Source organism: Callionymus lyra, chromosome 15 (genome assembly GCF_982586985.1).
Source record: "Callionymus lyra chromosome 15, fCalLyr1.hap1.1, whole genome shotgun sequence".
NCBI lineage: Eukaryota > Metazoa > Chordata > Actinopteri > Syngnathiformes > Callionymidae > Callionymus > Callionymus lyra.
This window is the reverse complement of record NC_141832.1, coordinates 2,412,922-2,436,983: the sequence shown is the minus strand read 5'-3', so window position 1 is coordinate 2,436,983 and position 24,062 is coordinate 2,412,922. Positions and strand designations below refer to the sequence as shown.

Genomic DNA, 24,062 nt, shown 5'->3' with positions numbered 1-24,062 from the left:
TTCTTGTACAAATGAGTATAACTGTCTAATGCAGTCTATAAAGATAAGAAGGAATAGTTAAAAACATGGATAGTTGGAGTAAAATGGCAACAATATAAAACTCCACAAAGTATGAGTCAAATCTGACTCAGCGATGAGTCAAAAGACACTCGGTTGTAAAAGAAATACCTATGAGGTGATGTAGCGACACGTTTCCATGATGCTATATAGATATTGAACAGCATTGTATCTTTCTTTAAATCTTTCATTTTTATTTTGATGGATTTACTTTTGGACTCTTCAGTCAAACCTTTAAATCATAGTGTTGTTTGTTAATATTTCGATGTAGTGTATAAAATAAAATTATATTTATTTTAATTTAAAATGAACGTCCACATATTCCCTGTGTTTGTTCATTTTTGTGTCAAGCGGCAGCCGTTACCTCCTCCACTGCTAAAGGTAGAATTAAATCCCTCGGGATAACTGAGGACGAGAGGATACAGTGACTCAAGAAGCTTCTAAAAGCTGATGTTTTTGGACATATTTTGGTTTGAAAACCAATGAACGACTTTGTCAAGAGTCATGTGGTCCGTCTCAACGACCTGGTCTTCACCAGACTTCACCTGAGGTGACCCTTCTGGCCGGAGACCCCTGGCTTAACTGGGACCGGAATTGTGTTTAAAAGCTGCTAATACACACAAACTAAAAAAACTAAATTCATACAAACGTAATCAAAATGTTGTGTATCTGATTTTTGTTGTGTCTTTGTAACATATTTTGTCTTTTGTTCTGGTATTTAGAGGCTTGTTGTGCGACTGTAAATGTGTGTAACTTTTCCATCGTGTTATTACAGTTAATAGACTGTAATGAACGCGAGAGCATCCAATAACGCACCGGTTCCAATACTGTTTATTGACGCCGCATTCTTGTGGATAATTACCCAGAATCCACAGAAAAACCAACCGAAAGAAACCTCAGAACAAAAGTGCAACGAATCTGGGAAGAGTTTCTCCTTTTAACGGCGGCGACTCATCGGCTCTGGTGGCTGCGAACGTTTGCTCTCTTAACGTTTACACTCTTGGCAGCAGCAACAAAGACGACCATTCCTCTGGCAACAGGCGCCCGTCATTAAGCCTAATTTGTCTGGTAGCGCCCGCCTCGAAAAAGGGCACAAAAGGAGGGCGAGTAAAGCCAGCGTGGGGTCGTCTTCCTGCGCCGTCATCCGATGGCGTGGAGGGGGCGCCCCCCGTGTGGTGAGAGGGCGGGGGGGCGGGGAGGGGGGGCAGACAGCGACAGAGAGGCTGGCAGGAGGAGATCCCTTGAGGACCACTCGGGGACGGCGGCAACCTTAGACGACCCCCCACTTAAACCTACGACCGTCTGCAGTCCTGCGCGTCTGCTGGTTGAAACAACAGCCCCCCGCGGCTGCCGGGGTCCATCCCTGCCACCGGATCAACGCTCGTGCCTCGCTTCCCACCAGACTCGCCTCGTCCGTCCGGAGACCTCGCATCTCCCCAGTCCCTCGTAAACGTCCATCAATCAGCTTTACTGCCGATCGCCGCTCGAACGCCGCTTCAGGAAGGAGCCCAGGACCCGGGGTCACCTGAGCCCCGCCGCCGACCCGGGGACGTACAAATCATGGCCGGTGACCTCGGAGGACGGATATGGGCCACGGACCACGAGGCAGAGCCAAGTGGTTTGTGTCCACTTTGAAGAAGTCTCAAGACCAGCTCCACCAGGAGGGTTACCCAGAATCCAAAACGGTGACGACGGACGCGTGGATTCCCCCCGAAATCTTCCCGTCACCTGAGCCTCCGTGTTTGCCTCGTGACGTGGTTCAGGTCCAGCCTCGGTTCCGCAGGAGGTGAGCGGCGTCTGGGTGGCAGCGGCGGCACTCGGGGGCCTCCCTGGCTGGCGCCTGTAATTTTACCTTCCCATTCATCAGCCGGAGATATTAATAATAACAGCACATCTGGATCCACTTTACTGTCCAGTGTTAACCCCTGGCGTGCCAGTGCTGCCTGATGCCTGCCTCCCCACACCTCGCTGTCACCCGGACCCCCCTCCTGTCAGTCACCCGGACCCCCCTCCTGTCAGTCACCCAGACCCCCCTCCTGTCAGTCACCCAGACCCCCCTCCTGTCAGTCACCCGGACCCCCCTCCTGTCAGTCACCCGGACCCCCCTCCTGTCAGTCACCCGGACCCCCCTCCTGTCAGTCGCCCAGACCCCCCTCCTGTCAGTCACCCGGACCCCCCTCCTGTCAGTCACCCGGACCCCCCTTCTGTCAGTCCCCCGGACCCCCCTCCTGTCCAGTTATTTCATGATATTTTTTGTCAATTTTATGGAAAAACTAGTAAAAATGTAGATGGAATTAATTAAAAAAAAAATGGTTTCATTGTTTTTTAAAAATATTAATTTAGTCTTTAAAAAAAGATTTAACCTTGAAAATCCAACCACATAAAATGACCCCGAAACTTAGTTAATAACCATAATATATGAACCGTTTTTTTGGAATTAATGATAAATAATCTTTTATGTTCATGCAGTTTTAATTTCCACCCAGTTACGTTCGCGTGCTCTCTTGCAAAGACACTGTTTTTTTATGTTTCTTGAGTGACATCTCTCAAAATGACTAAACAATATGATGTATTTTTAGATATATTGCTTCTCTTTCCGACCTTTAACACATGATAGACGTGTTTTTGACTGGAACCAGAGACTTTTTAGATGCTAAACCTGCTATCTTAGCTAGCAGCTAACGCTACTAGCCGTCATAAAGTGTGAAATGTACCAACCTTGTGACAGCGATTACACTGATATTACATTTTGTTGGAAGACTTAAAGAATTTCCTAATTGAGGAATTTTGACTGTATTTGATCTATCGATCTATCAAGATTATAGTAATAGATTAGTTGAGTATTAACCTGAAAAATGTCCAAATTAAATTAGAAATGTTTGCAAATAAAATCATCAACTGCGACCTGGAGGCCCTTCCAGTAGAAGTACTCATTTAATGGATAATATTAGTGTGTATTGACAAGAATGTTTACCTTAAACGTACACGATACCATATAATACGAAACTGTAGGAACACGGATACATTTCTAGTATTGCCAGAGTACTTGATTCTTTCAGTCGTTACTGCTTTCTTTTGAAACCAAAATATGTCCAAACATCAGCTTTAAAAGCAGCTGGAGTCGACTGTATCCTCTCGTCCTCAGTCATCGCCCGTGCTGTGTCTCCAATCGCATACTTCTCTTAGTATACTAGAAGTTAGTATTCATCAGGATAGTGTACGTACTAACTAGTAACTAGTCTTCTACTTCTATTTAACGATGTTTCAACCAGCTGTAGGAACACTAGCGCCACCTGCTGGCAGCACGTTTTTGCAAGTTTGGAAGAAGAACTAAAGAAAAAATATAAGAATCGAAATATTGGCGAGATATTTAAGCTGATATCAGCAGCGAAGACGTGTTTATCCTTCTACTGTTGGCTGAAAATACACCAGTAAGTATATATATATATATATATATATATATATATATATGACGTAACTTCTGTTTAAAACGTCACTAAGATGGAGCCGTTTAGTGTAGAAAGTGTCCATCGATCCATACTCAGTTTTGTGGGCGTTTTAGTGACAATTTAGTGTGTATGGAGCACTATATTTCGCATACTAAGTATTGAGACGCACTTACGCACTAAAAATACTAACTTTGAGTACACAAGTATGCGATTTGAGACACAGCACAAGATGTCATAGTTCCTTTAGAAGACCCTGTACAAGGTTTTGTTTTAACCACCGTATGATGTTTGGCTTCACGTCGGGTCACTTAGAGCTACTTTAGTGACACAAAAAGAAGGGGTACCCCTGACCTTTAGTACAAGAAGTCATTGAAACGGTTTCATCGAACGATCAATTCAAGGCCTCAGGATTCAGGTGTAAAAGGGGCTTCAGGTGTTCCGACCTTCAGCAGCACCTTGCGATGCGACCACATGAAAAGACGCCTGTTCTCCAGGGGCCCCCAGAGGGCCGAGCAGGTGAAGTCACCATCGCCCCGGTCCCCCCAGACTTGGCTCACCTCCCGCTGTCCAAGCCTCCCGCTGAGGTGACAGAGGTCTGCTCTGTGTTGAGGCTGACAACCTCCTGAGCGATGCATAGAAACACTTGTTTCCTTCCATCACCCCCTCGTCCCCCTCGTCCCCCTCGTCCCCCTCGTCCCCCTCGACCCCCTCGTCCCCCTCGTCCCCCTCGACCCCCTCGTCCCCCTCGTCCCCCTCGTCCCGCCGTCCCAACACTAGACGGGCCGACCCACTATTGGTCAACATGGACTCGCGAGCATCAGTCATGTGCTGGCGAGTCAACACTCATGATGTCACAGGTTACCTCGCCAGCTCCACACACATCCATACTGTAGCAGCGCTTTTGCATAAAAGGCCTTATTTATTAAAAATAGAAGGAAGGCCGGAGTTTTTTCCGCGCAGAACCTCCCAGAGAGAGATTCGTGAAAACCTTCGCGCCACAAACAACCTGCTAGAAAACACTTAGAGTATTTCTCCCGTACAGAAATAAACACTCAGCCAATTAGTTTTCTTATTTTTGGAAGCACTTGAGCTGCCAGAGCCGTTTGAAAGTGTGACCCCACAGACGTGACTGGAGGGTCTCGCTCCGGAGCGAACACGCTATCAGACACACAGATGAATTCACCCGAGGACAGGTCGCCCTGATTTACGAAGTGTGAAGCTGGAGGTGTCGGGGGGCTCGCGGGGGCACAAATGGCCGCCTGTGTTGCTGGTCTGGAGACGTCGCGAAAACTCCCATAATCCCCCGCCTTCCTTAGCAGCGCCGCTCTGACTCCTCGCCTGTTCGTCATGCGTCCGGAACGACTGCAGGACCGAGTCGCCCGGAGGAACCTTCCTTCGTCGCCCCCTCCGAGGACGCCGGCCGCGAAGTCACGCCGGTGTAGGGACAGCATCGGTGCCCCCTAAGATATCGTCCCCCCTAAAATATCGCCCCCCCTACAATATCGTCCCCCTTACAATATCTGTCCCCCTACAATATTGCCCCCCCCCTACAATATCTGTCCCCCTACAATATCGCCCCCCCTACAATATCGTCCCCCCTAAAATATCGTCCCCCCTACAATATCGTCCCCCCTAAAATATCGTCCCCCCTAAAATATCGTCCCCCCTACAATATCGTCCCCCCTACAATATCGGTCCCCCCTACAATATCGTCCCCCCTACAATATCTGTCCCACTACAATATCGTCCCTCGTACAATATCGTCCCCCCTACAATATCAGTCCCCCCTACAATATCTGTCCCCCTACAATATCGTCCCCCCTACAATATCTGTCCCCCTACAATATCGTCCCCCTACAATATCTGTCCCCCTACAATATCTGTCCCCCTACAATATCTGTCCCCCTACAATATCTGTCCCCCTACAATATCGTCCCCCCTACAATATCTGTCCCCCTACAATATCTGTCACCCTACAATATCGCCCCCCCTACAATATCTGTCCCCCTACAATATCTGTCCCCCAACAATATCGCCCCCCCTACAATATCTGTCCCCCTACAATATCTGTCCCCCAACAATATCGCCCCCCCTACAATATCGCCCCCCTACAATATCGCCCCCCACTTCCTATGTGATAACGTCACATGAACGTTTACATGATACTATTTAACACATAAAACGTTTATATTGACTTGAAGACGATTGTTCAGTTGTTTGTTATTATTATTAGTAAAACAGCTTCAGCCAATCAGCGGCTTCGTCACATGTAGCACTTCCTGTTGGTGTTAAAGTCACATGATCGTCAGACCAGGAAATGAAAGAAAGTGATGATGTTGACGAAGATCGTCTTCTTGTCTATAAATGTTTTATGAGGTAAAAATATCATGTAAACGTTCTGTTGACGTTTATTTAGTACAAAATAATTTAAAGAGACGTTTGCATATGAAGCGAGTGACGTCATCATGTAGGAAGTGGAGGACGATATTGTAGGGGGGCAGATATTGTAGGGGGGCGATATTGTAGGGGGACAGATATTGTAGGGGGGGCAATATTGTAGGGGGGCAGATATTGTAGGGGGGCAGATATTGTAGGGGGGGGGCGATATTGTAGGGGGGAAGATATTGTAGGGGGGACGATATTGTAGGGGGGAAGATATTGTAGGGGGGGTCGATATTGTAGGGGGGCAGATATTGTAGGGGGGGGGCGATATTGTAGGGGGACAAATATTGTAGGGGGGGGGCGATATTGTAGGGGGACAAATATTGTAGGGGGGGCAATATTGTAGGGGGACAGATATTGTAGGGGGGACGATATTGTAGGGGGGGGGGCGATATTGTAGGGGGGAAGATATTGTAGGGGGGGTCGATATTGTAGGGGGGCAGATATTGTAGGGGGGGGGCGATATTGTAGGGGGACAAATATTGTAGGGGGGGTGCGATATTGTAGGGGGACAGATATTGTAGGGGGGGCAATATTGTAGGGGGACAGATATTGTAGGGGGGACGATATTGTAGGGGGGGGGCGATATTGTAGGGGGGAAGATATTGTAGGGGGGGTCGATATTGTAGGGGGACAAATATTGTAGGGGGGGGGGCGATATTGTAGGGGGACAGATATTGTAGGGGGGCAATATTGTAGGGGGGGCAATATTGTAGGGGGACAGATATTGTAGGGGGGACAGATATTGTAGGGGGACAGATATTGTAGGGGGGACAGATATTGTAGGGGGGGCGATATTGTAGGGGGACAGATATTGTAGGGGGACAGATATTGTAGGGGGGACCGATATTGTAGGGGGGACAATATTGTAGGGGGGACGATATTGTAAGGGGACAGATATTGTAAGGGGACAGATATTGTAGGGGGACAGATATTGTAGGGGGGGGCGATATTGTAGGGGGACAGATATTGTAGGGGGACAGATATTGTAGGGGGGGCAATATTGTAGGGGGACAGATATTGTAGGGGGGACAGATATTGTAGGGGGGACGATATTGTAGGGGGACAGATATTGTAGGGGGGGCGATATTGTAGGGGGACAGGTATTGTAGGGGGGGCAATATTGTAGGGGGACAGATATTGTAGGGGGGACAGATATTGTAGGGGGGCAATATTGTAGGGGGACAGATATTGTAGGGGGGACGATATTGTAGGGGGGACAATATTGTAGGGGACAGATATTGTACCGAGCTCCGTTCAAGTTGCGCGACGGGTCGATGAAGCGCCGCATCAACAGTCGACCTGATCCCAGACGGAACGGCTTGATTGACACTTGAACTCTGTCACTCATCTCTGCAGCCTCACGCACTGGAACTCCTCCCGAGGTTTGAAGATGAAATCCACTCTGGGTCGGAATCACCAGAACCTCCTTTGAAATCACTGGACTCGTCGTTGTGATAACATTCCTGGCTAAATGGGAAAAGGCTCTTGATTTGCAGGAGAAACAGTCGTCGTGTGGTTTATTTTGAAGAAGAACAGAAGCGTCTCTTCTTTCTCAACTTATCGAGACACTTTTCCTCAACCTTCCATCTCATGCTCTGAAGATAGAGATGTTTCAGTTCATCCACACATGGCGTTTCATAGGCACCTGGTCCACTAGGTCGTGTTCTCGACTGGACTTGACTCTTAGGAAAATGATGTCACAACACGATCTTATCATCCATACGTTTGTGTCTCGTCTTACAGAACTCTGCATTCTGAGCCGCTCTAGTAGAAGAACTCACATTTCTCCTTCAAACTCTTCACTGGCTGCCAGTTTCTTTCAGGATCATTTTAAAATTCTGGTTCTTACTTTCAGATCTATTCATGGTCAGACCTTCCATCAGTGATCTGATCCAGACTTACACCCCAGCTCGGGCTCTGAGGTCTGTGGATCAGAATCTACTGATGGTTCCTGAACTTCCGGACCAGAGGAGAGAAATCCTTCCAGACTGTTGCTCCTAAGCTTTGGAACCATCTCTGTGTTTGATGATCTACTGACTCCTTCAAGAAACATGTGTGTTTGATGATCTACTGACTCCTTCAAGAAACATCTGTGTTTGATGATCTACTGACTCCTTCAAGAAACATCTGTGTTTGATGATCTACTGACTCCTTCAAGAAACATCTGTGTTTGATGATCTACTGACTCCTTCAAGAAACATGTGTGTTTGATGATCTACTGACTCCTTCAAGAAACATCTCTGTGTTTGATGATCTACTGACTCCTTCAAGAAACATGTGTGTTTGATGATCTACTGACTCCTTCAAGAAACATGTGTGTTTGATGATCTACTGACTCCTTCAAGAAACATCTGTGTTTGATGATCTACTGACTCCTTCAAGAAACATCTCTGTGTTTGATGATCTACTGACTCCTTCAAGAAACATCTGTGTTTGATGATCTACTGACTCCTTCAAGAAACATGTGTGTTTGATGATCTACTGACTCCTTCAAGAAACATCTGTGTTTGATGATCTACTGACTCCTTCAAGAAACATCTCTGTGTTTGATGATCTACTGACTCCTTCAAAAAACATCTGTGTTTGATGATCTACTGACTCCTTCAAGAAACATGTGTGTTTGATGATCTACTGACTCCTTCAAGAAATATGTGTGTTTGATGATCTACTGACTCCTTCAAGAAACATCTGTGTTTGATGATCTACTGACTCCTTCAAGAAACATCTGTGTTTGATGATCTACTGACTCCTTCAAGAAACATCTGTGTTTGATGATCTACTGACTCCTTCAAGAAACATCTGTGTTTGATGATCTACTGACTCCTTCAAGAAACATCTGTGTTTGATGATCTACTGACTCCTTCAAGAAACATCTGTGTTTAATGATCTACTGACTCCTTCAAGAAACATCTGTGTTTGATGATCTACTGACTCCTTCAAGAAACATCTGTGTTTGATGATCTACTGACTCCTTCAAGAAACATCTGTGTTTGATGATCTACTGACTCCTTCAAGAAACATCTGTGTTTGATGATCTACTGACTCCTTCAAGAAACATGTGTGTTTGATGATCTACTGACTCCTTCAAGAAACATCTGTGTTTGATGATCTACTGACTCCTTCAAGAAACATGTGTGTTTGATGATCTACTGACTCCTTCAAGAAACATCTGTGTTTGATGATCTACTGACTCCTTCAAGAAACATGTGTGTTTGATGATCTACTGACTCCTTCAAGAAACATCTGTGTTTGATGATCTACTGACTCCTTCAAGAAACATCTGTGTTTGATGATCTACTGACTCCTTCAAGAAACATCTGTGTTTGATGATCTACTGACTCCTTCAAGAAACATCTGTGTTTGATGATCTACTGACTCCTTCAAGAAACATCTGTGTTTGATGATCTACTGACTCCTTTAAGAAACATCTGTGTTTGATGATCTACTGACTCCTTCAAGAAACATCTGTGTTTGATGATCTACTGACTCCTTCAAGAAACATCTGTGTTTGATGATCTACTTACTCCTTTAAGAAACATCTGTGTTTGATGATCTACTGACTCCTTTAAGAAACATCTGTGTTTGATGATCTACTGACTCCTTCAAGAAACATCTGTGTTTGATGATCTACTGACTCCTTCAAGAAACATCAGTGTTTGATGATCTACTGACTCCTTCAAGAAACATCAGTGTTTGATGATCTACTGACTCCTTCAAGAAACATCTGTGTTTGATGATCTACTGACTCCTTCAAGAAACATCTGTGTTTGATGATCTACTGACTCCTTCAAGAAACATGTGTGTTTGATGATCTACTGACTCCTTCAAGAAACATCTGTGTTTGATGATCTACTGACTCCTTCAAGAAACATGTGTGTTTGATGATCTACTGACTCCTTCAAGAAACATCTGTGTTTGATGATCTACTGACTCCTTCAAGAAACATGTGTGTTTGATGATCTACTGACTCCTTCAAGAAACATCTGTGTTTGATGATCTACTGACTCCTTCAAGAAACATCTGTGTTTGATGATCTACTGACTCCTTCAAGAAACATCTGTGTTTGATGATCTACTGACTCCTTCAAGAAACATCTGTGTTTGATGATCTACTGACTCCTTCAAGAAACATCTGTGTTTGATGATCTACTGACTCCTTCAAGAAACATCTGTGTTTGATGATCTACTGACTCCTTCAAGAAACATCTGTGTTTGATGATCTACTGACTCCTTTAAGAAACATCTGTGTTTGATGATCTACTGACTCCTTCAAGAAACATCTGTGTTTGATGATCTACTGACTCCTTCAAGAAACATCTGTGTTTGATGATCTACTTACTCCTTTAAGAAACATCTGTGTTTGATGATCTACTGACTCCTTTAAGAAACATCTGTGTTTGATGATCTACTGACTCCTTCAAGAAACATCTGTGTTTGATGATCTACTGACTCCTTCAAGAAACATCTGTGTTTGATGATCTACTGACTCCTTCAAGAAACATGTGTGTTTGATGATCTACTGACTCCTTTAAGAAACATCTGTGTTTGATGATCTACTGACTCCTTCAAGAAACATCAGTGTTTGATGATCTACTGACTCCTTCAAGAAACATCTGTGTTTGATGATCTACTGACTCCTTCAAGAAACATCTGTGTTTGATGATCTACTGACTCCTTCAAGAAACATCTGTGTTTGATGATCTACTGACTCCTTCAAGAAACATCTATGGCTCGCCGCCAGAAGACAGCAGTTGAGGCGAGTAGGTCTGGATCTGTTAGTGGTGAAGCTCCATCAGAGGCCCCCGGGGGCCACCGGGTCGTAAAGCAGATAAAAATCCCTGAACAAAGGATGCGAGTAATGTGTCATTAACACCTCGACAGAAGGTGAGACTTCTTAACGCGGCGCCTCCGTCGAGTCGTTACAGGAGGCAGGAAGTCGTCTGCAGAACAAATATCGTACTTTGGCCAAACAGTCGGAGACGCTTGATGGCATTAAGGCTGAAGCTCCAATAAACAAATGTGTTTTTCTTCACTTGTTAGCCTAACGGGCCAGTTAGCATAACATGCTACTGACAGGACGTGCAGTAAAGCAGGAGTCTTAGGGTTTTTTGGTGAACGTCTTAATATTGTTTTATCTTAACACTTTCAGCGACTGTTGCTGTTTTTAAAGTGCTTTATAATTAAAGTTGAGTTTAATTTTGTCTACTTTAAGTGTTATTTTTAATGTCCGTTTCATCTTAACTGGATATTGACGTCTAAAGAATGATCTAAAAACTATAACATTAGAGAATTTTGACTCGATATAACTTAACTTTCAGACTTTTAACAAAACAGAGTCTCTTGCTCTTCCTGCGACTTTATCGAAGAATCTTTATCATGTCAATATATACGTCAGTTTTGATGCATCCTTTTATATTTGAAGTGAATATTTAAATCATATGTTTTTAAACTTGTTTACATTTTATTTATATTAGTTATTGCAATATTCTGTCAATATTTCTCTCAACAAATGGTATAAACAATTGTTTTTATTATCGACTACTGGGGAAAAACAGAAGTGAAGAAATATCTTTGTATGTTTTCCTTGTATTTACTGGTGTATTGAAGTATCATCGGTAGTTTCGTGGTTTTCCATCGACACCTAAAAGTCGTTAACTACGTTTATTAAATAACGATAATAAAAATAACGAAGCGCCGGTCGTCCTCCAGCCGCCGGCGTAAGAAGAAAACCCTGCAGGTTTGTTGTGAGTCGTGCGCAGGCATGGAAATGAAAAGTGCTAAACAAACTAACAAATGGCTTCACCTCGAGCGCCAGAGTCAACAGTGGCAGCTTCACGTCTGTGTGGATTCAGCTCCTCGCCAATGTGGCCTCAATTAGCAGGAGGTGTGAAACAAACCAGGAAGATAAGGTGAGGAGCTGCTCCGTCTGTCGTTACGTTTGCGACCCGCAGACGATGATGTTTTCTATTTGATTCGCTGTAACGACGGTTTGTTTTCAGACACAAACCGTCGCATGGATTCACCTCCAAACACTCTTGTCACTCCAGCCGCGGATTTCGGAGCCAAAGTGCATAAATTTTGAAAAACGCCGATGTAGGTACGGAATGTCTCTGGGCTGGCGCCTGGTGATGACATCATTGTGAGTGAACCAGACTTTCATTATAACACTTTCTAACACACTTATGTCAATCAAGCGTCTGTCCGTTTTTTTTCACTTTGACTTTATACACATTTACTTCTTAACCAGAAGGATGTGTTTCGCCTGCACTTCATACTAAACTCTAGTAGAAGAACTCACATTTCTCCTTCAAACTCTTCACTGGCTGCTCTAGTAGAAGAACTCACATTTCTCCTTCAAACTCTTCACTGGCTGCTCTAGTAGAAGAACTCACATTTCTCCTTCAAACTCTTCACTGGCTGCTCTAGTAGAAGAACTCACATTTCTCCTTCAAACTCTTCACTGGCCGCTCTAGTAGAAGAACTCACATTTCTCCTTCAAACTCTTCACTGGCTGCTCTAGTAGAAGAACTCACATTTCTCCTTCAAACTCTTCACTGGCTGCTCTAGTAGAAGAACTCACATTTCTCCTTCAAACTCTTCACTGGCTGCTCTAGTAGAAGAACTCACATTTCTCCTTCAAACTCTTCACTGGCTGCTCTAGTAGAAGAACTCACATTTCTCCTTCAAACTCTTGACTGGCCGCTCTAGTAGAAGAACTCACATTTCTCCTTCAAACTCTTCACTGGCTGCTCTAGTAGAAGAACTCACATTTCTCCTTCAAACTCTTCACTGGCTGCTCTAGTAGAAGAACTCACATTTCTCCTTCAAACTCTTCACTGGCCGCTCTAGTAGAAGAACTAACATTTCTCCTTCAAACTCTTCACTGGCCGCTCTAGTAGAAGAACTCACATTTCTCCTTCAAACTCTTCACTGGCCGCTCTAGTAGAAGAACTCACATTTCTCCTTCAAACTCTTCACTGGCTGCTCTAGTAGAAGAACTCACATTTCTCCTTCAAACTCTTCACTGGCCGCTCTAGTAGAAGAACTCACATTTCTCCTTCAAACTCTTCACTGGCCGCTCTAGTAGAAGAACTCACATTTCTCCTTCAAACTCTTCACTGGCTGCTCTAGTAGAAGAACTCACATTTCTCCTTCAAACTCTTCACTGGCCGCTCTAGTAGAAGAACTCACATTTCTCCTTCAAACTCTTCACTGGCTGCTCTAGTAGAAGAACTCACATTTCTCCTTCAAACTCTTCACTGGCCGCTCTAGTAGAAGAACTCACATTTCTCCTTCAAACTCTTCACTGGCTGCCAGTTTCTTTCAGGATCAGTAAGTCTGGAGCGAGTCAGTGAGTCAGGAGCGAGTCCGGAACGAGTCAGGAGATAGTCAGTGAGTCCAGAGCGAGTCAGTGAGTCCGGAGCGAGTCATGAGCGAGTCAGTAAGTCATGAGCGAGTCAGTGAGTCAGTAAGTCATGAGCGAGTCAGTGAGTCAGTAAGTCATGAGCGAGTCAGTGAGTCAGTAAGTCATGAGCGAGTCAGTGAGTCAGTAAGTCATGAGCGAGTCAGTGAGTCATGAGCAAGTCAGTAAGTCATGAGCGAGTCAGTGAGTCAGGAGCGAGTCAGTGAGTCAGGAGCGAGTCAGTGAGTCATGAGCGAGTCAGTGAGTCATGAGTGAGTCAGTGAGTCATGAGCGAGTCAGTGAGTCATGAGCGAGTCAGTAGGTCATGAGCGAGTCAGTGAGTCAGGAGCGAGTCATGAGTGAGTCAGTAAGTCATGAGCGAGTCAGTGAGTCAGGAGCGAGTCATGAGTGAGTCAGTAAGTCATGAGCGAGTCAGTGAGTCAGGAGCGAGTCAGTGAGTCAGGAGCGAGTCAGTGAGTCATGAGCGAGTCAGTGAGTCAAGAGCGAGTCAGTGAGTCATGAGCGAGTCAGTGAGTCATGAGCGAGTCAGTAAGTCATGAGCGAGTCAGTGAGTCAGGAGCGAGTCAGTGAGTCATGAGCGAGTCAGTAAGTCATGAGCGAGTCAGTGAGTCATGAGCGAGTCAGTGAGTCATGAGCGAGTCAGTAAGTCATGAGCGAGTCAGTGAGTCAGGAGCGAGTCATGAGTGAGTCAGTAAGTCATGAGCGAGTCAGTGAGTCAGGAGCGAGTCAGTGAGTCATGAGCGAGTCAGTGAGTCATGAGCGAGTCAGTAAGTCATGAGCGAGTCAGTGAGTCATGAGCGAGTCAGTAAGTCATGAGCGAGTCAGTAAGTCATGAGCGAGTCAGTGAGTCAGGAGCGAGTCAGTGAGTCATGAGCGAGTCAGTAAGTCATGAGCGAGTCAGTGAGTCAGGAGCGAGTCAGTAAGTCATGAGCGAGTCAGTGAGTCAGGAGCGAGTCAGTAAGTCATGAGCGAGTCATGGAGTCAGGAGCGAGTCAGTGAGTCATGAGCGAGTCAGTAAGTCATGAGCGAGTCATGAGTGAGTCAGTAAGTCATGAGCGAGTCAGTGAGTCATGAGCGAGTCAGTGAGTCATGAGCGAGTCAGTGAGTCATGAGCGAGTCAGTAAGTCATGAGCGAGTCAGTGAGTCAGGAGCGAGTCATGAGTGAGTCAGTAAGTCATGAGCGAGTCAGTGAGTCAGGAGCGAGTCAGTGAGTCATGAGCGAGTCAGTGAGTCATGAGCGAGTCAGTGAGTCATGAGCGAGTCAGTGAGTCATGAGCGAGTCAGTAAGTCATGAGCGAGTCAGTAAGTCATGAGCGAGTCAGTGAGTCAGGAGCGAGTCAGTAAGTCATGAGCGAGTCAGTGAGTCAGGAGCGAGTCAGTGAGTCAGGAGCGAGTCATGAGTGAGTCAGTAAGTCATGAGCGAGTCAGTGAGTCAGGAGCGAGTCAGTGAGTCATGAGCGAGTCAGTGAGTCATGAGCGAGTCAGTAAGTCATGAGCGAGTCAGTGAGTCATGAGCGAGTCAGTAAGTCATGAGCGAGTCAGTAAGTCATGAGCGAGTCAGTGAGTCAGGAGCGAGTCAGTGAGTCATGAGCGAGTCAGTAAGTCATGAGCGAGTCAGTGAGTCAGGAGCGAGTCAGTAAGTCATGAGCGAGTCAGTGAGTCAGGAGCGAGTCAGTAAGTCATGAGCGAGTCAGTGAGTCAGGAGCGAGTCAGTGAGTCATGAGCGAGTCAGTAAGTCATGAGCGAGTCATGAGTGAGTCAGTAAGTCATGAGCGAGTCAGTGAGTCATGAGCGAGTCAGTGAGTCATGAGCGAGTCAGTGAGTCATGAGCGAGTCAGTAAGTCATGAGCGAGTCAGTGAGTCAGGAGCGAGTCATGAGTGAGTCAGTAAGTCATGAGCGAGTCAGTGAGTCAGGAGCGAGTCAGTGAGTCATGAGCGAGTCAGTGAGTCATGAGCGAGTCAGTGAGTCATGAGCGAGTCAGTGAGTCATGAGCGAGTCAGTAAGTCATGAGCGAGTCAGTAAGTCATGAGCGAGTCAGTGAGTCAGGAGCGAGTCAGTAAGTCATGAGCGAGTCAGTGAGTCAGGAGCGAGTCAGTGAGTCATGAGCGAGTCAGTAAGTCATGAGCGAGTCATGAGTGAGTCAGTAAGTCATGAGCGAGTCAGTGAGTCATGAGCGAGTCAGTGAGTCATGAGCGAGTCAGTGAGTCATGAGCGAGTCAGTAAGTCATGAGCGAGTCAGTGAGTCAGGAGCGAGTCAGTGAGTCATGAGCGAGTCAGTGAGTCATGAGCGAGTCAGTGAGTCATGAGCGAGTCAGTGAGTCATGAGCGAGTCAGTAAGTCATGAGCGAGTCAGTGAGTCAGGAGCGAGTCAGTGAGTCCAGAGCGAGTCAGTGAGTCCAGAGCGAGTCAGTGAGTCATGAGCGAGTCAGTGAGTCATGAGCGAGTCAGTGAGTCCAGAGTGAGTCAGTGAGTCATGAGCGAGTCAGTTAGTCAGGAGCGAGTCAGTGAGTCCAGAGCGAGTCAGTGAGTCAGGAGCGAGTCAGTGAGTCAGGAGCGAGTCAGTGAGTCCAGAGCGAGTCAGTGAGTCAGGAGCGAGTCAGTGAGTCCAGAGCGAGTCAGTGAGTCATGAGCGAGTCAGTGAGTCAGGAGCGAGTCAGTGAGTCAGGAGCGAGTCAGTGAGTCAGGAGCGAGTCAGTGAGTCAGGAGCGAGTCAGTGAGTCTGGAGCGAGTCAGTGAGTCAGGAGCGAGTCAGTGAGTCAGGAGCGAGTCAGTGAGTCTGGAGCGAGTCAGTGAGTCAGGAGCGAGTCAGTAAGTCAGGAGCGAGTCAGTAAGTCAGGAGCGAGTCAGTGAGTCATGAGCGAGTCAGTAAGTCAGGAGCGAGTCAGTGAGTCAGTAAGTCATGAGCGAGTCAGTGAGTCATGAGCGAGTCAGTGAGTCATGAGCGAGTCAGTGAGTCATGAGCGAGTCAGTGAGTCATGAGCGAGTCAGTGAGTCATGAGCGAGTCAGTGAGTCATGAGCGAGTCAGTGAGTCATGAGCGAGTCAGTGAGTCATGAGCGAGTCAGTGAGTCAGTGAGTCAGGAGCGAGTCAGTGAGTCAGGAGCGAGTCAGTGAGTCATGAGCGAGTCAGTGAGTCATGAGCGAGTCAGTGAGTCATGAGCGAGTCAGTGAGTCATGAGCGAGTCAGTGAGTCAGGAGCGAGTCAGTGAGTCATGAGCGAGTCAGTGAGTCATGAGCGAGTCAGTGAGTCATGAGCGAGTCAGTGAGTCATGAGCGAGTCAGTGAGTCATGAGCGAGTCAGTGAGTCAGTGAGTCAGGAGCGAGTCAGTGAGTCAGGAGCGAGTCAGTGAGTCATGAGCGAGTCAGTGAGTCAGTGAGTCAGGAGCGAGTCAGTGAGTCCAGAGCGAGTCAGTGAGTCATGAGCGAGTCAGTGAGTCATGAGCGAGTCAGTGAGTCACCAGCCCTGTGAGTAACACTGACTGATGGTAACAACAACACACGTGTTAAACGAAACTTGTCATTTTTGAAGTTAGATCTCAACATCTGGTCATGTGACCCAAAACACCCGTCGACTCTAACCCGGACCGAGCCGATGGTAAAAGGCGGCGGTTCTTCAAACGGGTATCGACTCCTCGCGCAGGATTAAAGTCAGACGTCGAGCTTCTGCGGTTTCCTGCTGATGAAAGCTATCGTGACCCTTTATTGTTGTTTGGACTGCAGCGAGCCCCGCTCTGGTACCCGGGCCCGGTCTCTGCCAAGAGTCTGCTTTGGCTCACCAGACGAGAAGTCAGCGGGGAATCCACGCCGCGACCCGGTCGGGGGAGATCCCGTCGGTATCCTTGAGGTCCTTTAAGAACCCCTCCAGAACCAGACCCCGCGTTTAAAGACAAGAGGTCATTACGCGGCGGGTTTTACTAGCCGAGGAAACTGTGTTTGGTTAACTCTGGAATCAAACCCTCCTCAATTAAGCAGGCGTCTGTCTCAAGTAGCTCTGTTCTCCTGAGCCGCTCTTTCACAATCACAACGTTCCCGCGGTAAAACAGTAGGAAGGGATTAGAAGAAACCAAAACAAGTCGGCGTTAAATGAGCCGGCGATCCGGACGACTTATAATGAGAAACATATTCGGTTTCAACTCCTGCCAAAACATTTGAAACGCAATATTCATTTAAGGACCCGCGCTCAACCCTTTGGAGTTCTTCAGAAGTCCTTATCTTCACCTGCGCCCTCTACTGGCGCGTCTCTGTTTCGTGACCTCGAGAGCACTTTTGGCCGACACTTTATTTTGAATATTTAGCTTCTTAAATTCCCTTTCTTATCGTGATTTGATCTCGTCTGCTACTTTGCCGAAGACACTGTTTCACTACTCGTTGTGTTGAAACACTGGATTAAGTAAGTAAGTAAGTAATTTATATTTATATAGTGCTTTTCCAGACCAGGGTCACAAAGCGCTTAAACAATCAAAACAATATTCAATAAAGTATATACTTTAAAGATCAAGATAAAACTGATAACACAACAGGAGTTCCAGAAAATCAAGGAAAAGCCTGAACAAATGAAAACATCTTAAGATGTTTCTTGAAGGAGTGGCACCTGTTAAATCGAACTTCGAAAAAAAAACGGTGCCCTTGGACCAATGAAGATCTCCAGAGTCTGAAGAGACTTTGTCGAAAGACTGAGCGTCTCTTGAAGTCCACTCAACTTGAGGTGCACAGACTTCACCTCAGGAGGTCTTCATACAATGACATGGTGGAAACTGCCAGATCTGATTACATCAGGAAACGGGTAGCAGCAAATAAGAAAAAACCCCAAAGTGTTGTTTGACACGATTAATGACTGACTTACTTACTGACTCTCGGATTTATGCGTCAGATGGTTCGGTCGTACGTCGCGTGTCTCCGGGAGCGTCGATCGTAAATCGGTCGGTTAATTACGAAACTCAATCAGTGTCTTGTGAGCCTCTCTCGTCCGTCAGCGTCTGATTTATCCCTCGCTCCCGGTTTATGATACGAGCGCAGCCAGATGAAAATATGAAGGGGTGACATTTTCCAGACTTCTCAGCACCGTCGGCGAGTCAATGAGCCGCTGCCGTGAAGTAGCTCATTGAAGAAAGAAACAGAGATGCATTTATCTCCGGCGGATGGTTTATGGCTGATGTAGCAGCTGGCGAGGTGCTTCCATTAAATTATTTCTCCGAGAATGATCCTCTGAGTTTGGACAGCTTCTCAAAAAATTGTGACACTTTCCACGGCTGCTGCTCTGCGAGCGTTCTTTCTTTTCTTTTTTTTTTTCTTCTTCTTCTGGGAGAGTTAACTTGGCTTCGTGGAGCGTCTCGGACCAACAGGCCAGAATGTTGTGGCGTCTGCGTCGGACTGCAGCAGTAAATAGGTTCCAAGAACGTAAACGTTGGTCTCAAGTCTCGTGTTCCTGGTCCGTCCCAGACCTTCTTGAAGCGTCGTCAGAATAATACTTCAGTGGGTTAAACTAACCTAGTAGAGATATTTGTCGTGGTCTCGATTTCTTTCTTGCAAAGATCAACATTGTTGATTAAAAGCTTAGACTTTCAAAGAGTCGACCGCCTTCTCTCCACCTCTTCGACATGATGACTCCACGACCGACCTTTTAGATTAAAAACGGTAAAAAATAAAACCATGTAAAGTCTGTTTTTCACTCATTTATTAATAGTTTTCACGTTTATTCTTTTAGTAAACTCGACTGAAACGAACGTCTTGACGCGTCGAGAGTCGAAAGCTGAGAAAAATACAACTTTTTTTCAAAATAAAAGTGGGTTAAGATGATCAATAAAACAGAAATGATATGATTTTAATGGTGGAATATCTTTTTTCTGGAGCATAAAGTATGGAAATAAAAATCTCAACAGAAAACAATATCTTCCAGCAACTAAAATATAATCTATTTTATTTCTCAAAGTAAAAAAATAGAAATAAAGGGTTTTACTTTTGAGTTAAAATGTTTATAATGTCTGGATTCACTTTTAATTCTGCTCTTATTCTGACATCAGCAGCTTCTTTAACTCACTCACACTTTTTCCATCACTTTTTTTTTTATCACAAGTCACGTGACCCGAGCCTCTACCTGCAGCGTCACTGATCTCTGGCCGACAGGGGGCGCCCTCCTCTCCTGACAGCTCCCTCCTCCTCCTCCCGGGAAGGAGGAGGTTTTGGGGGATCTCCTCCTGGACAACAGACCCACATTCAAAGCGGGTCTCACCGATGACATCACGCCCCGCGTGCAGGATATAACGCGCCCGCGCCTCTCGTGCGCCGCTCTCTCTGCGCAGCGCGACGCGAGCACGATGCCGGGCCGGACCGCTCCGAGCCCGCGGACCAGCCTCGTCCTCTCCAAGTGACCCCCCTCCCGGAGGAGCATCATGGGATCCCTCTGACTCCTGGCGACTCTTCTCCTCGCGACCCTCCCAACATGGACCAGAACCCGCAGCTCGTGGCCCTGTACCTGCTGGTCCTGTCCCTGGGACTGATGCTGGACTCTGGACTCTGCCAGCACTACTACTTCCTGAGACCCATCCCGAGCGACAGCCTGCCGCTGGTGGAGCTCAAGGAGGACCCGGACCCGGTCTTCGACCCGAGGGAGCGGGATCTAAACGAGACCGAGCTCAGGAGCCTCCTGGGGGACTTCGAGAGCCGCTACCTGTCCGTGGCCCCCCCGCTGGACGACAAGAACGCCGGGCTGGACGAGCCGGACGAGCCGGACCCGCAGAAGCCCCCCGGGGTCCTGCCCAAGGAGATCCGCGCCGTGGACTTTGACGTGCAGTTCGGCAAGAAGCACAAGCCGAACAAGAAGCTGAAGCGGCGGCTGCAGCAGTGGCTCTGGGGGTTCTCCTTCTGCCCGGTCCTGAGCGCCTGGACCGACCTGGGGACCCGCTTCTGGCCCAGGTTCGTGCGCGTGGGCAGCTGCCTCAGCAAGCGCTCGTGCTCGGTGCCGGAGGGCATGACGTGCAGGCCCGCGAGCTCGACCCACCTGACGCTCCTCAGGTGGAGGTGCGTGCAGCGGAAGGCGGGCCTGAAGTGCGCCTGGATCCCGGTCCAGTACCCGGTCATCACGGACTGCAAGTGCGCGTGCGCCAGCTGAGCCCTCGACCCGAGGACTGGACCCCCAGAGTCCACCTGAGCCGGGCTCGTCTCTATGGAGCTCATGGACTCCCGTCGGACCCGGACTCGGTTCTTCTGTAAATTAAGGACGTTTTTATTTATTCTTTATATTCGTAAATAAAATACACTGAGATGCTTTTGACACGTGACTCCGCTTATTTGAGCCTGGATGACGTCATCAATGAATGTGTTGATATATTAATATTAAGATGTACCTTTAAAATGTATTTGGTGAGGTATTTATCGTTAATACTTTAGTGTAAAAACTTGTTAAAAGAATATAAATTCTAATAATAATATTCATTAAAAAGATGCTCATCAACAAACATATTAATTTATTACTTTTATTTTTCTATAAAACGACTTTAAGCTGCACTGAAAAAAAACTGGGGTTTTGATTAAAGATAAACGTGTTTTTACAAATAATTGTACTGCGTTAGTGAAGTTTAATCATTGATTATATATATATATATATTTACCTGATACTCTTAAATATATTTAAAACATCTACCAGAATAAATTCTTTTTTTTCCTATAATCTTCCTTTTTTTTTATTTGCCTCTAAAGCTCAATGTTTGTCTTCTCCTCCTTTCACCTCCTATATTCCATTTCTTCTTCTCCTCCTTTCACCTCCTATATTCCATTTCTTCTTCTCCTCCTTTCACCTCCTATATTCCATTTCTTCTCCTCCTCCTTTCACCTCCTATATTCCATTTCTTCTCCTCCTCCTTTCACCTCCTATATTCCATTTCTTCTTCTCCTCCTTTCTCCTCCTATATTCCATTTCTTCTCCTCCTCCTTTCACCTCCTATATTCCATTTCTTCTCCTCCTCCTTTCTCCTCCTATAATCCATTTCTTCTCCTCCTCCTTTCACCTCCTATATTCCATTTCTTCTTCTCCTCCTTTCTCCTCCTATATTCCATTTCTTCTCCTCCTCCTTTCACCTCCTATATTCCATTTCTTCTCCTCCTCCTTTCACCTCCTATATTTCCATTTCTTCTCCTCCTCCTTTCACCTCCTATATTTCCATTTCTTCTTCTCCTCCTTTCTCCTCCTATATTCCATTTCTTCTCCTCCTCCTTTCACCTCCTATATTCCATTTCTTCTCCTCCTCCTTTCACCTCCTATATTTCCATTTCTTCTTCTCCTCCTTTCACCTATATTTCCATTTCTTCTCCTCCTCCTTTCACCTCCTATATTTCCATTTCTTCTCCTCCTCCTTTCACCTCCTATATTTCCATTTATTCTCCTCCTCCTTTCACCTCCTATATTTCCATTTCTTCTCCTCCTTTCACCTCCTATATTTCCATTTATTTTCTTTCTTCTTCTCTCTCTTCATGACCAACACTGTCGTTCAGCCCTTAGACGTCTCTAAACTGTACATATATACACATATACATATACATGTACATATATACACATATACATATACATATACATGTACATATATACACATATACACATATAGATATATATGTACATATATACACATATACATATACATGTACATATATATACATATACATATACATATACATATACATATACATGTACATTTAAATCCATCGTCACATAAACTAAACATGTCACTTATGACGTTTTAAATGTATTTATTTATCGATCTTTGAATTTAACAACAAACACATTTTGCTCCTTTTTGTTTCAATTTAATGTTGATATATAGATATTTATTGATATATATAATTTAATGATATATAGATATGTATTGATATATATAATTTAATGATGTATAGATATTTATTGATATATATAATTTAATGATATATAGATATGTATTGATATATATAATTTAATGATGTATAGACATTTATTGATATATATAATTTAATGATGTATAGATATTTATTGATATATATAATTTAATGATATATAGACATTTATTGATATATATAATTTAATGATGTATAGACATTTATTGATATATATAATTTAATGATATATAGATATTTATTGATATATATAATTTAATGATATATAGATATTTATTGATATATATAATTTAATGCTATATAGACATGTATTGATATATATAATTTAATGATGTATAGATATTTATTGATATATATAATTTAATGATGTATAGATATTTATTGATATATATAATTTAATGATATATAGACATTTATTGATATATATAATTTAATGATGTATAGACATTTATTGATATATATAATTTAATGATATATAGATATTTATTGATATATATAATTTAATGATATATAGATATTTATTGATATATATAATTTAATGATATATAGACATGTATTGATATATATAATTTAATGATGTATAGATATTTATTGATATATATAATTTAATGATATATAGACATGTATTGATATATATAATTTAATGATATATAGATATTTATTGATATATATAATTTAATGATATATAGACATGTATTGATATATATAATTTAATGATATATAGATATTTATTGATATATATAATTTAATGATATATAGACATTTATTGATATATATAATTTAATGATGTATAGATATTTATTGATATATATAATTTAATGATGTATAGATATTTATTGATATATATAATTTAATGATATATAGACATTTATTGATATATATAATTTAATGATATATAGATATTTATTGATATATATAATTTAAAGATGTATAGATATTTATTGATATATATAATTTAATGATATATAGATATTTATTGATATATATAATTTAAAGATGTATAGATATTTATTGATATATATAATTTAATTATATATAGATATGTATTGATATATATATATAATTTAATGATATATAGATATTTATTGATATATATAATTTAATGATATATAGATATTTATTGATATATATAATTTAATTATATATAGATATGTATTGATATATATATATAATTTTATGATATATAGATATTTATTGATATATATAATTTAATTATATATAGCTATTTATTGATATATATAATTTAATGATATATAGATATGTATTGATATATATAATTTAATGATGTATAGACATTTATTGATATATATAATTTAATGATGTATAGATATTTATTGATATATATAATTTAATGATGTATAGATATTTATTGATATATATAATTTAATGATATATAGACATTTATTGATATATATAATTTAATGATGTATAGACATTTATTGATATATATAATTTAATGATATATAGATATTTATTGATATATATCATTTAATGATATATAGATATTTGTTGATATATATAATTTAATGATATATAGACATGTATTGATATATATAATTTAATGATGTATAGATATTTATTGATATATATAATTTAATGATTTATAGATATTTATTGATATATATAATTTAATGATATATAGACATTTATTGATATATATAATTTAATGATGTATAGACATTTATTGATATATATAATTTAATGATATATAGATATTTATTGATATATATAATTTAATGATATATAGATATTTATTGATATATATAATTTAATGATATATATACATGTATTGATATATATAATTTAATGATGTATAGATATTTATTGATA

General features: G+C 43.2%; 1 protein-coding gene across 1 annotated transcript; it reads left to right on the top strand.

The window, feature by feature from the left end:
- The first annotated feature begins 19,677 nt into the window (after positions 1-19,677).
- nog1 (noggin 1) lies at positions 19,678-20,582 on the top strand. Its single transcript, XM_087809321.1, has one exon. It carries the CDS (start codon positions 19,813-19,815, stop codon positions 20,479-20,481), a length of 669 nt encoding a protein of 222 aa, XP_087665447.1. The 5' UTR covers positions 19,678-19,812; the 3' UTR covers positions 20,482-20,582.
- The last annotated feature ends 3,480 nt before the right edge of the window (positions 20,583-24,062 follow it).

Bases quoted from the DNA above. Each gene is read 5' to 3' on its own strand.
- nog1 (XM_087809321.1), top strand. From the start codon at position 19,813: ATGGACCAGAACCCGCAGCTCGTGGCCCTGTACCTGCTGGTCCTGTCC.